General features: G+C 43.7%; 1 protein-coding gene across 2 annotated transcripts in view; it reads left to right on the forward strand.

Moving 5' to 3' along the window:
- LOC126469739 (SRSF protein kinase 3-like) overlaps nucleotides 1-15496 on the forward strand; it is a 385641-nt gene that overhangs the window by 88763 nt on the left and 281382 nt on the right. Inside the window, exon 1 of one of the 2 annotated variants that reach the window (XM_050096947.1) lies at nucleotides 12054-12167. The exons of the other annotated variant lie outside the window; for it this stretch is intronic. Within the exon in view, the coding sequence (XP_049952904.1) occupies nucleotides 12136-12167 (32 nt within the window). The 5' untranslated portion in view covers nucleotides 12054-12135. Of the gene's footprint in view, nucleotides 1-12053; nucleotides 12168-15496 lie in introns of those variants that run through there. 2 annotated transcript variants of the gene reach the window in all.

The raw sequence follows: 15496 nt of genomic DNA on the forward strand, positions 1-15496 counted from the left end.
AGGACTCTCAACAAGGGAAGTGTCCAGGCGTCTCGGAGTGAACCAAAGCGATGTCGTTCGTACATGGAGGAGATACAGAGAGACAGGAACTGTCGATGGCATGCCTCGCTCAGGCCGCCCAAGTGCTACTACTACTGTGGATGATCGCTACCTACGGATTATGGCTCGAAGGAACCCTGACAGCAACGCCACCATGTTGAATAATGCTTTTTGTGCAGCCACAGGACGTCGTATGATGACACAAACTGTGTGCAATATGCTGCATGATGCGCAAACTCACTCCCGACGTCCATAGATATGCCCATCTTTGCAACCACGACCCCATGCAGCGCGGTACAGATGGGCCCGACAACATCCCGAGTGGCCCGCTCAGGATTGGCATCACGTTCTCTTCACCGATCAGTGTCGTATATGCCTTCAACCAGACAGTCGTCGCAGACGTGTTTGGAGGCAGCCCGGCCAGGTTGTTCGTCTTAGACACACTGTGCAGCGAGTGTAGCAAGGTCGAGGTTCCCTGATGTTTTGGGTGGCATTATGTGGGGTTCCAAATGGCTCTGAGCACTATGGGACTTAACTTCTAAGGTCATCAGTCCCCTAGAACTTAGAACAACTTAAACCTAACTAACCTAAGGACATCACACACATCCATGCCCGAGGCAGGATTCGAACCTGCAACCGTAGCGGTCGTGCGGTTCCAGACTGTAGCGCCTAGAACCGCTCGTCCACCCTGGACGGCGCATTATGTGGGGCCGACGTACGCCGCTGGTGGTCATGGAAGGCGCCGCAACGGCTGTACGATACGTGAATGCCATCCTCCGACCGATAGTGCAACCATATTGGCGAGGCATTCCTCTTCATGGATGACAATTCGCGTCCGCATCGTGCATATCTTGTGAATGACTTCCTTCAGGATAACGACATCGCTCGACTAGAGTGGCCACCATGTTCTCCAGACATGAACCCTATCGAACATGCCGGGGGTAGATTGAAAAGGGCTGTTTGTGGACGATGTGACCCACCAACCACTCTGAGGGATCTAGGCCGAATCGCGGTTGAGGAGTGGGACAGTTTGGACCAACATTGCCTTGATGAACTTGTGGATAGTATGCCACGCCGAATACAGGCATGCGTCAATGCATCATGCATCAATGTGCTACTGGGTATTAGAGGTACCGATGTGTACAACAATCTGGACCACCATCTCTGAAGGTCTAGCTGTATGGCGGTACAACAGGTAATGTGTGGTTTTCATGAGCAATAAAAATGATGGAAATTATGTTTATCTTGATCTCTATTCCAATTTTCTGTACAGGTTCCGGAACTCACGGAACCGAGGTGATGTAAAACTGTGTGTTTTATTCGGACTAAACATCAAATTAATGGTTTTGTGACTGTAAAAGACGTTAGTGTCAAATTTCCAACAGCGGCCAGTAATGGGGGAAGGTTCTGGCAATGTTATAAAAATCATCCTACCATGCGCTCGGAATGATTGACAATAGCAAGATAGTCCAAATCAGAATGGTTGGAGGCCTCATTGGAATAACAATATATCATTAATTCATTTTAGATAGTTTCAGTAACAGCAATCACATTTCAGTGGACCCGTGGTATTGCCGTAGTGAACCAGAGTTTGCCGAAAAATGCTTCGTCAGGGTGGGCTAGGAAGTAGACGCCTTGTCATTTACCATTTTCATTTGTTGCGGAACCGTATTGGAGATACATGCTGCAGAGAATGCCCCCTTTTCTCGTAGATATGCAGGGTGCCTCAGGAGGAATAGTGAATATTCAGGGATGTGATAGAAACGATCATTCGAAGCAAAAAAGTCTAGTAAAAAAAAAGGGTTCTGAAGTGCATACCTTAAGTGTTAAGAGTACTTCTTCGTCTTCGCTTCTGTGAAACACATCTCTTCTACTGAACAGTGTTCATACATCTTAAGGTATGCATTTTAGACCCCCATGTTTACTAGACTTTTTTTTTAGTCTATACTATCACCTCTCAAAATATGAAAAACAAGGAGCTTGCTGTATAAGTTCCACAGTATCGAAGGCGAAGTAGTGCCCGTAGCTCCTAAGGTACGCATTTTTATATCCGACGTTTACTACACCCTTTTACTTCGAATGATTGTTCCCCCTCATATCCTTAAATTTTGACCATTCCTCCTGGGACACCCTGCATACGGACACTCATTACACAGATCGTCTTTTTTTTTACGATGTGAATGCTAGTGTTCGTTTGGAGCAAGTATGTGTGATCAGCAACAATCTGTATGCCCTATAGTACTTCATCCCTTACATGGCGCCGTTGAAAAACAGTACACTGAATGGATCAGCAGCGCCGTTGTGATTCTGTCCAGTAGCCAATAGAACTGAACTTCAGCTGTCTAGGGTGCCATTTGCCACACACTTTGAAAGCGGATTTTCTTGTACGCCATGACGCTTAGAGGCTCGTATCGCAGTGATGACTGACTGTGAATACTGATTTTGGCAGATAAAATTGTTTTTTTTTGCACTATGTAGCAACTGTTTTTTCTGTATCTTTAGTTCATATATGGTCTAAACAGAACTCATTTCTTATATTGAAACTATTGTGAAATTTTCCAGTTCCTTTTACTAGGTCATAGAAGGCCGATACGCACTTGCGCAGGGTCGCCCTTTCGATGTCTGTGTTTTGTGCGTTTGACATACGAAGCTGATTCTTTCAGGCAACTGCCCCCCCCCCCTTCCCCCTTCCGTAACCCGTGACATTTAAGACAGTAGTCCTGTATCCCTGAGCAGTGGTGAATCTGTTACTGGTTGATCGCTTTTTACAGGGGTTATATTTTAGAAAAATAATTATTTCTAACTCTCAGGAGGCTTTTGAAGACAATGGAATTATGAAACCTATAAAGAGACTCACAGGACGTCAGCGAAGTCTAAATGACGTGATCTTATGTTTATGAGTGTATTGATTTATTGAAAAAAATCGGACTACTCATTTAGTACCGTTTTGCGATCTTAATGTTACACGTATAGTTAAGAGTGTAGAGAGAAGCGTTACAATTTGTGTAGAACGTAGGCACGCCACTTCTAAGATGAAACATTTAATTTTTAGGATTGTGGTTCATATTGAATCAGTTACTGTGAGATATTTCTGTCCGAGCCATTTTAATGGCGCAGAGATCACTACAATTGCCTCTGTAAAAATTGTAAGTCCTTTTCGTGATACCTGAACTAGTTACATTTGTGTTAATATGATGGATATCGTAAGGCGGTTACAAGTCATTTCGGTGCCATGAGTTTCTTCTTGCTATTAGTAGCAGCTATTATTTTCAAATTTTTAAAATATATGGAATTGTTTTTTCTTTCCAGAGATCGTGACGTATGTTAACTTCAGTGTTTTCTCAGTTTTAGTGGATTAAATTTGTAGTGTGCGGAAGAATTTTATAATGTTAACTGCGCTGCTTGGAAATACTTTACACCGCTTTAAAAAAAGCCGTGCCTTTGTAATCTACGTAGATGTCGGTATTAGTTTCACATATGATTAGCATCTTCCACCTGTTACTTCCTTGTCGAAACGCTCACATCTGATTTCAGAAATTGATTGATGCCAGAAAATGACTTGCTGTAAAAGTCATCGTTGTGAGCAATCGTGTAATGAAAGACTCCATAATTCTTTCTCCCTACTCTTGTTTGCTTCCGTGAAGTATGCATTGCATGTACCTGCAGTTATTTAGTCTTCAATTCTGTGTCAGTATTATACCACTTTCCTTTGAAACAGCCATGCCGTTCGCGAACAGTTAGTGCAGGTAATATAGAAATATGTTATCACAGTAATATTGTTTCATAGAATGAATACATCTGACGTTCATTGCGTAAAATATAGGGACCACTATTTTCTCATAAGCCGCGCTTTGTGTAAAGAACGTGCTGTGCATGAGCCGCACTGAGTCGTAATAATATCCTTTGTTTCACGCCATCATCTGTCGATTACCATGGCCTTCAGTTTTGGGAGCAGCAGTTACTTTTATCGAACATAAAACTGGATAGAATCAATGCTGGCAGGAGACCTGTAACACGACCTCGACATCAATGGTCGTGAGTCCCGCTTTACTGGATTTGAACTTGGGGTAACAGTAGACAATATTCAACTGACATTTGAATTCATGGCGATTCACAAAGAAAAGTCTTACAGATCGAACATTCACGCATTCATTCATTCATTCATTCATTCTTTCTTTCTTTCTTTCGAATTGTCACCTCATTTACTGCTGCCAAAATTAAACTTCATAATTTTTGAATAGTATTATGTTCTGTCGTAACACACAATTTCAACAGTATTAGTACGACGACACGATTTGTACAACTTTTGTTTGAAATACTTTATCCACAAACAGCTGTCCCTTCCAGTTAACAGTAAAAGCGGCTCTACCAGTTCTGTGCCAAGCACGCAAGTGTAAACTTCAGAGTAGTTAACGTTGATGTGGGTATAGGTGGCCGCGAGTCTCTCATACAAATCAGTATACTACGTTTGTGCTTACAACTCGTTTTATGCACTATAAGAAATGTTAGAGTTAACGTCCCAAATTTACTTACAGGCTAAGTTATTGACGCCAGTAAAAGAATAAAACTGCGTGCCGTTAAGGGGGGATGTAGTTGATTTTGGTCTAAAAAATCTATTTCCAAAAATGTTATTTTCGTGATCTACACAGTTTGATCTATGTTGTGTGTCAATTTTATCGCGATAGCAGCTTTAGAAATTCCTTTAAGTTGTTAAACTGATTAACTTTGCACTGACGGCCACTCCCACCTTTTCCGACATTTGGGGAACTCCTTGCTTCAGCGGAATTTTTGTCAGTGTGAAGGATGTTTTCTTTCGATATCTTTGGCTGACATCTATGTCTCTGGCTTCTAATAACGCAAGAAATGTAAATCGGAAAAAATGTGGTCCAAAAATTTTCTTCTCATACTTCTACATGTAATAAGCTTACCTCAACTTTAAAATCCTCCATACTGATACTCGTCATCCTCCAGGTTTCACTTGTCTTCTCTTCTCTCCTCTCCTCTTCGAATCTGCCTGGTCTGTATTTGCAGGTAAGACACTGATCTGTTACCTTTCTTGACCCTGCTCTCGTCGATGGTGTAAAATGCTTTTGTTGTAAACACTCCACGATCTATACCAACTCTCTTCAGCACTTCAGTTCTGCCATTATTTCCGTTAAAACTAATTACCAGAACCTGTTATGAATGCAATTAAGCCCACAGTAAGGTTTCTTGCAAACTCCTATTTACTGAGGAAGTGTCTCCACAGAAAGAAATATAATGCAAATGAAAGGCACAATAGTTTACTTTGGATTAGATGCTCAAAAAGGACACTCTGTGGACTTGAAGTACTTAAAATAGGCGTTTATGATGCAATTTTATGTTACAATAACGGAAATAATGGCAGAATTGAAGTGCTGAAGAGAGTTGTTATAGATCCTGGTGTGTTTACAACAAAAGCATTTTACACCATCGACAAAAGCAGGGTCAAGAAAGCTAACAGATCAGTGTCTTAGCTGCAATACAGGCCAGGCAGATTCGAAGCGGAGATGAGAGAAGAGAAACCTGGAGGATGACGAGTATCCGTGTGGGGGATTTTAAAATTGAGGTAAGCTTATTACATGTAGAGGTATGAGAAGAAAATCTTTGAACCTCATTTTCTGTGTTTTACATTTTTTTGCTTTATTAGAAGCCTTTTCTCAAAAAGTATATGCGCTAAAGCTAAGAAATTTTCAGGAACTGTTTGCAACATGTTGCTGTCTCCCTGGAATCAAAAAATTCGAGATCCTACAACTACATTCGGATTTTTAGATGATTTTATGTAGAAAATAAGTTAATTTTGGATGTGCAAAATTAAAACTTCTGTTAATGCTACAATTTTTACCATAATTAATAACTGTAGTTCAGTGGTCTTACAACCTTCTCAGGACACTACAATAAAATTTCCACATTAATTGCATGATTAGAATTTGAGTTACGGCTTTTTATTAAAGAACAAAAAATTAAAAATTCGAGTTTGTGGCAAAATATTAATCCTGCATTTTTTACTATATTTTCCCGTTAAAACACAGCTCTTGTGCTTAATACATGCAAAATTTTAGATTTGTACATTAATGTAATGATTTTTAAATAAATGTTTACATTTTACTTTACATCCCGCTTCCCCTTAATTCCGCACTGTTTCCACTCTATTTCCATGAGAAAGGAAACATTTCGTTGCAAGCGAGGACTTTGTTTTCGCTTTTGGATATCCGGATTAATTACACTATGCGGCATGGTTTTTGATGTGTGCGTAATTTTCGGTGTTCCTGAAGTACCTTTTTGCGTTGATTTCAGATCTTTTATTAGTTTTTTCTGTCTTCTATTTTTCATTTCAATTTAAATTCCACGGAGAGAAATTTTATTGCAAACAAGGGAAATTTTATTGTAGTAAGATGGGGCAGTTGGCTACACCTGTTACACCCATCTGGCTCTTAGACGGGAAACTTTTGTTCATTGTTGACGTGTTACAGTATTGCGATATATTTATACTGCAACAAGTAGTTTTGCTGTTTCTCATAAATGAGTTCCCGCAAATGTTTGATTAACCCAGACGTATTCTGTTATATTTGTGGTAACTACGTAATTGGCAACCAAAGACAGGACATTAATAGTCTCGTAAAAAATGTCTGCGATGCAGACTTTGGTATAGGGCGTGGTGATAAAGACAAAAGCTGAGCGCCACATACAGTATGCCGTACGCACAGTACGTTGAGGGACTGAGACTGTGGAAAAATGGGAAGAGGAAATCATCGCATATTGCAGTTCCCATGGTCTAGCAACCAGTTGGTCAACCAAGCAAAATACTGTTACTTCCTCTTCACATCAAGCTTGAATTAATGAAACAGTTCACGAAAGCATTTGCCCGAGTTGTTGACTGTTTCCTGTTCTTGGCAACAAGATTTCCAAAAGTATCTTACGAGAAACTTAGTGGGGCCGCAGATCAGAAATTAGTGAAAGACAATTTGTTGGAAAGTACAGTTCATCAATTTGGCTGTATTTTGTTTTTTTCCTCTGCAAACGTTGGCGAGTCAGTGAAAAACAAGAGGGGTTGCATAAGAACATCAGGGAGAGGGAAAAAAGAGAACGGGAAAAGTGGAGTGCAAACACTGACGATTGTTTTAGGCTAAAGAGAGATGGCATGTGGCGAAGGGAGACAATAAAGGAAGAGAAGTTTCGCCGTATGTCAAAAAAGGATTTGAGGCAGTGAAAACAGCGAAGGCAAATTAAATTGTCGTACTTTGTGTTTTTGTGATAATTATTAGCGTTTTGAACATGCTGACTGCCTCGAGGTCGCCGGCGACGAGCAGAGCCATCTACTGTGCTTGCCGGCGGCCACACGACAGTCGTCGTTGTCTACTCTAATGCAGTGTGTAGTGATGCAAGACAAGGTTACAAAGTAACTAATTTATTTTTATTGCAATTAAAAATGTTCTGCTAGAAAAAAGTGTGATTCCAGCTTAAATTTCAGACGTGATTTGTACAAGCATGAGACGTGGTACAGAGAAACCAAATCAGATTTGGAAATCAGGATGGAAAAATACTTTAAGTATCACCTTACAGTGGTAAAACATCACACCAGAAGTTGTAATATGTCTTGTAATGTCTTGATGGTTCTTTCGAAAACAGCGACGCCTGATTTGCGCCTCATTCTTGTGCAGTGCAGGCTTTTACCCCGTCTATATTGACCTCGTCGTTGTAAGTAAGTACAAATACTTATTTTCCTTTATTCCTGGGACGGCGATCACGCTCAATAGCACACAGTGGAATTTACGATCTGTATTTTGTCACAAATTAGCTGATAAGCGATCGGCCGTCACTGCAAGCCTGCGAATTGCGAAGCATACCTGGGATAAAAGGCTACGTTGGGGTCGCAAGCTGAATCTTGCTAAGTTGAACTACGAAAAATAATACACTGGTATAGACACTACTCTCGTATTGAGGAGCAGCGGATTTCATATCTTTGTTTGACTAAATCACGCCCCCTCCCGTTGCCAAACGTGCTGGTGCTTTTCCTACTGATATTCATGCCTGTGTATGATTTACACTACTGTATGATTCGTTCCTGTCACCTGCCAAAGTCGTCATCGGAGAAATGCATTTGCTTATAAAATCAGCCTGCCGTGATTCCGGAAAAGCGTTCGATTCAGTTCCCAGTTCCGCACCGCCGCTTAATAAACACGGTAAGGTGGTAGTGAATATCAAAACCAACTTCGTGATTGAAGAATTACTAGCCAACAAAACACATGGTGTTATTCTTAACGGCGGGAAATCTTAAGATGTAAGAGGAGGTTTATGCATATCCGAAGAGAGAGTTAAGACCATTCCAGTTCATAGTATATGACCTACTGGATATTGTAGGAAGCTCCATGTGGCAGTTAGCAGATAATGCTGTTGTATATCTAGAGGGGGGTGACGGTAGAAAAATGGCAGTGGAGTGCAGGAAGGCCTGCAGAGGATCGATGTTCGATGGAGGGGTAACAGTTAACCCATAGCATAAACGTTACGTACACAGAGGTGACAAAAGTCACGGGATAGCGATATCCGAATATACCGATGGTGGTAGTATCACGTACGCAAGGTATAAAAGAGCAGTGCTTTGGCGGAGCTGTCATTTGTGGGCAGGTGATTCATGTGAAAAGGTTTCCGGCGTGATTATGGCCGCACGACGGGAATTAAGACTTTGGACGCGAAACGGTAGTTGGAGCTAGACGCATGGGACATTCCAGTTCGAAAATCGTTAGAGAAGTCAATATTCCGAGATCGACAGTGTCAAGAGTGCCGAGAATATCAAATTTCAGGCATTCGCTCTCACTGTGAATAGTGCAGTGGCTAACGGCCCGTTTTTGAACGAGGGAGAGTAGTTGCGTTTGCGTAAAGTTATCAGTGCGAACAGAGAAGCAGAAATGCGTGAAATAACACCAGAAATCATTGTGGGGCGTATGACGAACGTATCCGTTAGGAAAGTGTGTCGAAATTTGGCGTTAATGGGCTATGGAAGCAGACGACCGACGCGAGTGCCTTTGCCAACCTCACGACATCGCCTGCAGCGCCCGCCTCACCTGGCCTCGTGTGACCGTATCGGTTGGCCCTGGAAGATTGGAAAACCGTGGCCTGGACAGATGAGTCTGGATTTCAGTTGGTAGGAGCTTGTGGCAGGGTCCGTGTATGGCGCAGACCCCACGAAACCGTGGATTCAATTTGTCGACAAGCCACTGTGGAAGCTAGTGCGGCCGGCCGGGGTGGCCGAGCGGTTCTAGGCGCTACAATCTGGAACCGCGCGACCGCTACGGTCGCAGGTTCGAATCCTGCCTCGACCATGGATGTGTGTGATGTCCTTAGGTTAGTTAGGTTTAAGTACTTCTACGTTCTAGGGGACTGATGACCTCAGAAGTTAAGTCGCGTAGTTCTCAGAGCCATTTGAACCATTTTTTGAAGCTAGTGTGGACTGTGTTTACATGGAATGAACTTGGTCCTCTAGTCCAACTGAGCTGATCAGTGGCTGGAAATGGCCATGTTCAGCTACTTGGAGACCAATTGCAGCCATTCGTGGACTTCACGTCCTCACACGACGATGTCACGTCACCGGGCCACAGTTGTTGGGGATTCCTTGTAAGGACATTCTGGATACTTCGAGCGAATCACATCGTCTAACACGAATCCCATCGAACTATGCGACGTAATCGAGAGGTCAGTTCGTGTACAATACCGTGCACCGGCAACAATTTCGTATTGATGGACAGCTATCGAGACAACACGGCTCATTGTTTCCGCAGGGGACTTCCGACGACTTGCCGAGTCAGTGCCACGTCGAGTAGCTGCACTGCGCCGGGTAAAAGGAGGTCCGACACGATATTAGAAGGTGTCTCTTTACTTCTTTCACCTCAGTGTATTGCGAGTAAATAAGCGGAAAAAATGTGACATCGGTTGATTTCACGATGTGAGACAATCACAGGTCACAGCTGTGGGTGTGTGTAGAGAACGATGTAAAGATGGATGGTACACCTTCTCTTGTTTATCGTCGGGCATTTGCTGCTCTATGCGCACAAATGAAGGATGCCACATTTATTTACACTGATGGTTCAAAAACATCATTTGGTGTTGACAGTGCCTATGTTGTTGGCGACACCCCTAATCGCTTTCGTCTTCCCGACCAGTGTTCGGTTTTTACTGTGGACTTCACGCTGTTCTCCAGGCTGTCCAATACATCCGTCGCCATCAGCGGATACAGTATATTATATGCTCAGATTTGCTTAGCTCTCTCCTCAGTCTCCAAGCTCTCTACCCTGTCCACCCTCTGGTCCACCGCATTCAGGACTGCCTCCACTTGCTCCACTTGGGGGGCGTCTCTGTGGCGTTCCTCTGGATCCCAGGACATGTTGGTATCTGTGGAAACGAGGCGGCCGATATAGCGGCCAAGGCTGCAGTCTCTCTTCTTCAGCCTGCTGTTCGCACGCTTCCCTTCGCCGACCTACGGAGTGTTTTATGTCGTTGTGTTGCTCTTTCATGGCACGCACATTGGTCGACGCTTCCCAATAATAAATAGCGGGATGTGAAAGCTCTTTCATGTGCTCGTGTGCTCGGACCTCTTCCTCCCGAACTCGTCGTCGAGAGGAGGTAATTTTAACTAGACTCCGAATAGGGCACTGTCGTCCGAAGCTCGTGGTCGTGCGGTAGCGTTCTCGCTTCCCACGCCCGGGTTCCCGGGTTCGATTCCCGGCGGGGTCAGGGATTTTCTCTGCCTCGTGATGACTGGGTGTTGTGTGATGTCCTTAGGTTAGTTAGGTTTAAGTAGTTCTAAGTTCTAGGGGACTGATGACCATAGATGTTAAGTCCCATAGTGCTCAGAGCCATTTTTTAGGGCACTGTATTTTTAGCCATCGACATCTTTTAAGTAGCGATCCTCCCCCGTTTTGTCTCAACTGTGGACGGTGAGACACCTTTTACTCGAGTGCCCCTATTTTACTCCGTTACGCGCCCGTCTACAGCTGTCGCCTGATATATCTTCCATTTAACAGATGACACGCGCTCAGCCGATCGCGTTCTCGAGTTTATTAGCGTCAGTGAGATGACGTCAGTCATTCGAAGCTCTTTTTGGGGACAAACAACCCCCTTCCATAGTGGTTTTTTAAGCTTTCAAAAAAATGGCTCAAATGGCTCTGAGCACTATGGGACTGAACTTCTGAGGTCATCAGTCCCCTAGAACTTAGAACTACTTGAACCTAACTAACCTAAGGACATCACACACATCCATGCCCGAGGCAGGATTCAAACCTGCGACTGTAGCTGTCGCGCGGTTCTAGACTGTAGCGCCTAGAACCGCTCGGCCACTCCGGCCGGCTTTTAAGCTTTCCTTCTGTTTTTAGTTTCCCCACTTTTTTGAGTTTCGTTCCCATTGCTGCTGGTTTCCAGTTTGGTTTTTTACCATTTCCTAAGTCACGGACCGGGCGCTAATGACCGTAGCAGTTTTGCGCCCTAAAACCATAAGAAAAAAGAACGATGTAAAGTAGAACGACCTCGTAAAGCAAATGTGGATGCCATAGTTAAGCTTTACCGGAAGGATCCTCAGGTACAGTAGTCCCCCGTGTGGAAGATAGCTGCGAACGCCTCGGTTGCCGGGTACTCGGCCGTCGCTCGTCAGTCTGCGACCACTATCGGGCAGTCGGGCAGGACAGATAGAAGAAGAAGAAGAAGAAGAAGAGATCAAAAGAACAGCAGCGCGTTTCGTCGCGGAGATTCCAGTGGCGGACGCTACGAGCGAGATTACGTACGTTCGTAGAAGACCCGACCGACATATTGCTCCCTTCCACATAGCGTATATCCTCGCGAAAAGACGACGAAGGTAAAATTAGAGAGACTGTAAGAGGAGTGCAGTGAGCGTGCGCGGCGGCGTCGGCGGCGGCGGCGGCTGGCGCGGCGGCCCGGCGAGCGCAGTGGCAATCGATGCTGTGCGGCGGCTCGGCGCCGGCGGGCAGTGTCGCGACGCGCGCCCCGCCAGCCGCAGCCCTGGCGCCCGGCTCCGGCCCAGCCTCCTCCCTGTCCCTCTCGCTGTCGCCGCCCGCGCAGCGACGCCGCCGCATGCCCGCTCTGCGCGGCGCCTACCTCAGTCTGTGAGTAGGTCAAGCAAAGTATCTAGCACCGCGACACCCACACCGGACACTTCCACATTATTTTCGCATGCTAACTCCTTTAAGTGTATCCATTGCAGTTCACGGAATTTTAGTATTTGACATTATATAAGTTACGTCACTGCATTTGATTTTAAACCAGCTGTGGTGATAGTATTTTTAAATAACTGGACGCTATCATCCCGTCCACTCCCTCTCCCCTAATTTCGCTTGAGCATTTTCTTCAGATATCAACTGAAAATGGACTTGTAGGTCCGAAACCGCCTGATTCAATGTAAGATATGTAACCGAAGCGGAATTTTACGTAAGCGGCTGCGGTATTCAGCAATGAAGGAAATTTAGAATTTTTGCCGCGTCTTTAACTGTGAAGTCTCGCCAATATCTTAAGTTTCATCATTGTGTGATTTGACGAGTGTTTGGACACTAACCCGGTATGTTCATTTTAATGGATTGCACCACCAGAACGTGCTGGTAACAAAATAAAGGGACAGTTTATTGGCAGCCAACCTGACAGAATCTTATCTCTTCGACAGTTCGTATCCAATCCGCGATCGACGTTCCGTGAGTTCACTAAATCGCTAAAGGCTGATGCCGGGATTGGTACTCTGAAAGGGCACGGCCAACTTCCTTCCCCGATCCGAGCTTGTGGTCCGTCACTAATCGAGTCGTCGTCGACGGGACGTTAATCCCTAATCTTCATTCCTTTCAGTCAGTTCGTACAGAGCTTCTCCTATACCCGACTAATCGAAAGCATCTAATGGCATTATCGCCGGACACGAACTGAATGACTGTCAGAGCATTTTCTGAGACAATTGGTTAAAAAAAAAAAGCATTCTTTGAGTAGAGTATGGGAAGTGAGGTTTACGCCTAACTAAATAGACACGCCAGTTTCACGAGATCATTCGTAAACTGGCTTACCTCTTAATCGTGTTGGCGTAATAAAATTTGAGTACTCTTGAACAAAATGTATAGAAAGTACAGTTATCTGCGATCTGAAGTGGCAGGATGATACCGAATCGATGTTTCGGATTATCTCGGCCGGCCGGAGTGGCCGAGCGGTTCTAGACGCTACAGTCTGGAACCGCGCGACCGCTACAGTCGCAGGTTCGAATCCTGCCTCGAGCATGGATGTGTGTGATGTCCTTAGGTTAGTTAGGTTTAAGTAGTTCTGAGTTCTAGGGGACTGATGACCTATGACGTTAAGTCTCATAGTGCTCAGAGTCATTTGAACCATTTGATTATCTCGAAGTCCAGTCATCTCTTTCTGCAGTAATTTTGGTTGCCTGAGACGAACAATTTATGATAGTGCACTTTCTCTTATTCACTCTTTCACAACGTAGTATGTAATAGTTTGCCTCAGTATCACTCCAATAATTTTAGAGTTTGGATTCATTTCAGGGAAGCAGCCGCTGAATTTCTTCAGGATTGTTCCACGACACACGTTAATCAGTTTCCTAGTGCAACAAATGCTTTCGTGAACGAGATAACTCAACGACAGCCCAAATGCTAGGAGTGATTTGTGCCAAGCCTGACTGTTATGAAAAATAATTTTCAGTTGCTCTAATACAGAAGGATTGTTCCAGTCGTGGAACATACCCCACCTGTTCCGAGATTTGATACGCAGACGGAGTCGCTGCAGTAAGTTTTATTGTAAAAGCCCTGGATAGTTTGAATCTGGTATAGAAATGAAAGTTCGTGAAGGCTTGACCGAATCGTGTGTTCTTGCACCTTTCCATTTATAGATTTGGTGAACAGTATTTGAGAAATAAAAAAATTAATGAACTGGATTGGAAATTTGTTAACCTTCTTAGATCTTACTCATGGTGTTGTAAATCCGTCGGTGCCGTATTGAATAAGACACTTCCCTACTTCGTCTGCTGCGTTTCTCAATCCACGGCAGAAAAAAGTGGTCTCTCTAATCCCTTACATTATATTATGAAATTAAAGTGTGTTTACTAGGCAGTGACTGGAGTCATCGTCACACTTAAAAATAATGATACTTGCATCGTTACGTCAGTTTTTTGGGGAGCATTGAGGCGCGCAGTGGCTGCCAGGGGTGCTCCGCTACATGCGCATCAGGCCGCGTGATCGTCTTTATGACGTCATGCACTTGGTGCTTGCCGCGGCGCAACGTTCCGCTTCTGGCTCGGCACGCAGTTCTAGTAGAGCGTGAACAAATGTGCAGCTATTAGCTTTGATCTCGTTTTCCTATTCCTTGCGTTTTATTCGTCGGTTAGAGACGCGCTGCGCTATTGCCGGAAAGCCTATAGTAATCTACATGAGGCTGTAAAGCAAGTGCTGCGCATCAAGGATGCCTTTCCACTAGCCATCCTACCAGCCGAGGCTTTCAAACAGCGCTTTCTGCGGTAAATTATTTTAATGTGTTAAATATAATGAACATTCTGAACAAAACCATGTTTTAAGAAGTAGATTCCAATGAGGAACAGGTGAAACAACATGTAGGGTCGAAGCGAATTTTCTTGTTAACACACCTTCGGGAAACTCCATTTTATACACTGTTGAATTACGTTAGTGATTAGCAGAAATAGAGAAACGGGCCTAGATCACTTACCAAACCAGTTGCTTTTATTTGCTACATATGTTGTTAGTAGCTTTTGTAGGGCCAACTTGGTTTAACACAAAGTCCAAAATAAAATTACTAGAGTATTTATGCAAATTCTTTGGGATTCAAACAGGTGTTTGACTGGGAGATATGCACTGACCGTCCTTTTTCAGTTGGAAGAAATAAAACAAGAATGGCTCAAACGAATAGAACGTAACTTTTAAGGTTTGGTACTAAGAAGATTAGTGTGGATCTTGAATGTCCTGCTTTTGCAGACGACATAGTCATTATGAAACAAGATTTTGAAGTTCCAACGGGACAAATGAATGTGTTGAAGAAACTATCAGAAAAACCAGCTTGTAAATATCCTTCAACAATCCAAGTTGAACATCAAATACAGAATAACAAAACGAGTGGATAGCTTTAAAATACATATACGAATGGAATGAAGGCAATCGGTTTGATGAAGAAGTATTGAAAGCAATAGCCAGGAGATTAGAAACATCTTCCCCAACAACACGAAACATTTACAATAAATGGGCTTCTCCAGAAATACCAGAAGTCGTCATTAAGCATCTGCCATCAAACAAGTGCGTCCATATCCATCTCATCCTCTTAAAAATTCTAATTAAACTAGAATGAGAAGGTAGAAACGTCTTGCACAGTGTGCTTTATCCAAATTCTAAGAAGCGAGGTCTACGTAAAAAATCGAAACAACAAATGTTCCAAAACGGGAAAATTACGGACA

This window comes from Schistocerca serialis, chromosome 3 (genome assembly GCF_023864345.2).
Source record: "Schistocerca serialis cubense isolate TAMUIC-IGC-003099 chromosome 3, iqSchSeri2.2, whole genome shotgun sequence".
Classification (NCBI taxonomy): domain Eukaryota; kingdom Metazoa; phylum Arthropoda; class Insecta; order Orthoptera; family Acrididae; genus Schistocerca; species Schistocerca serialis.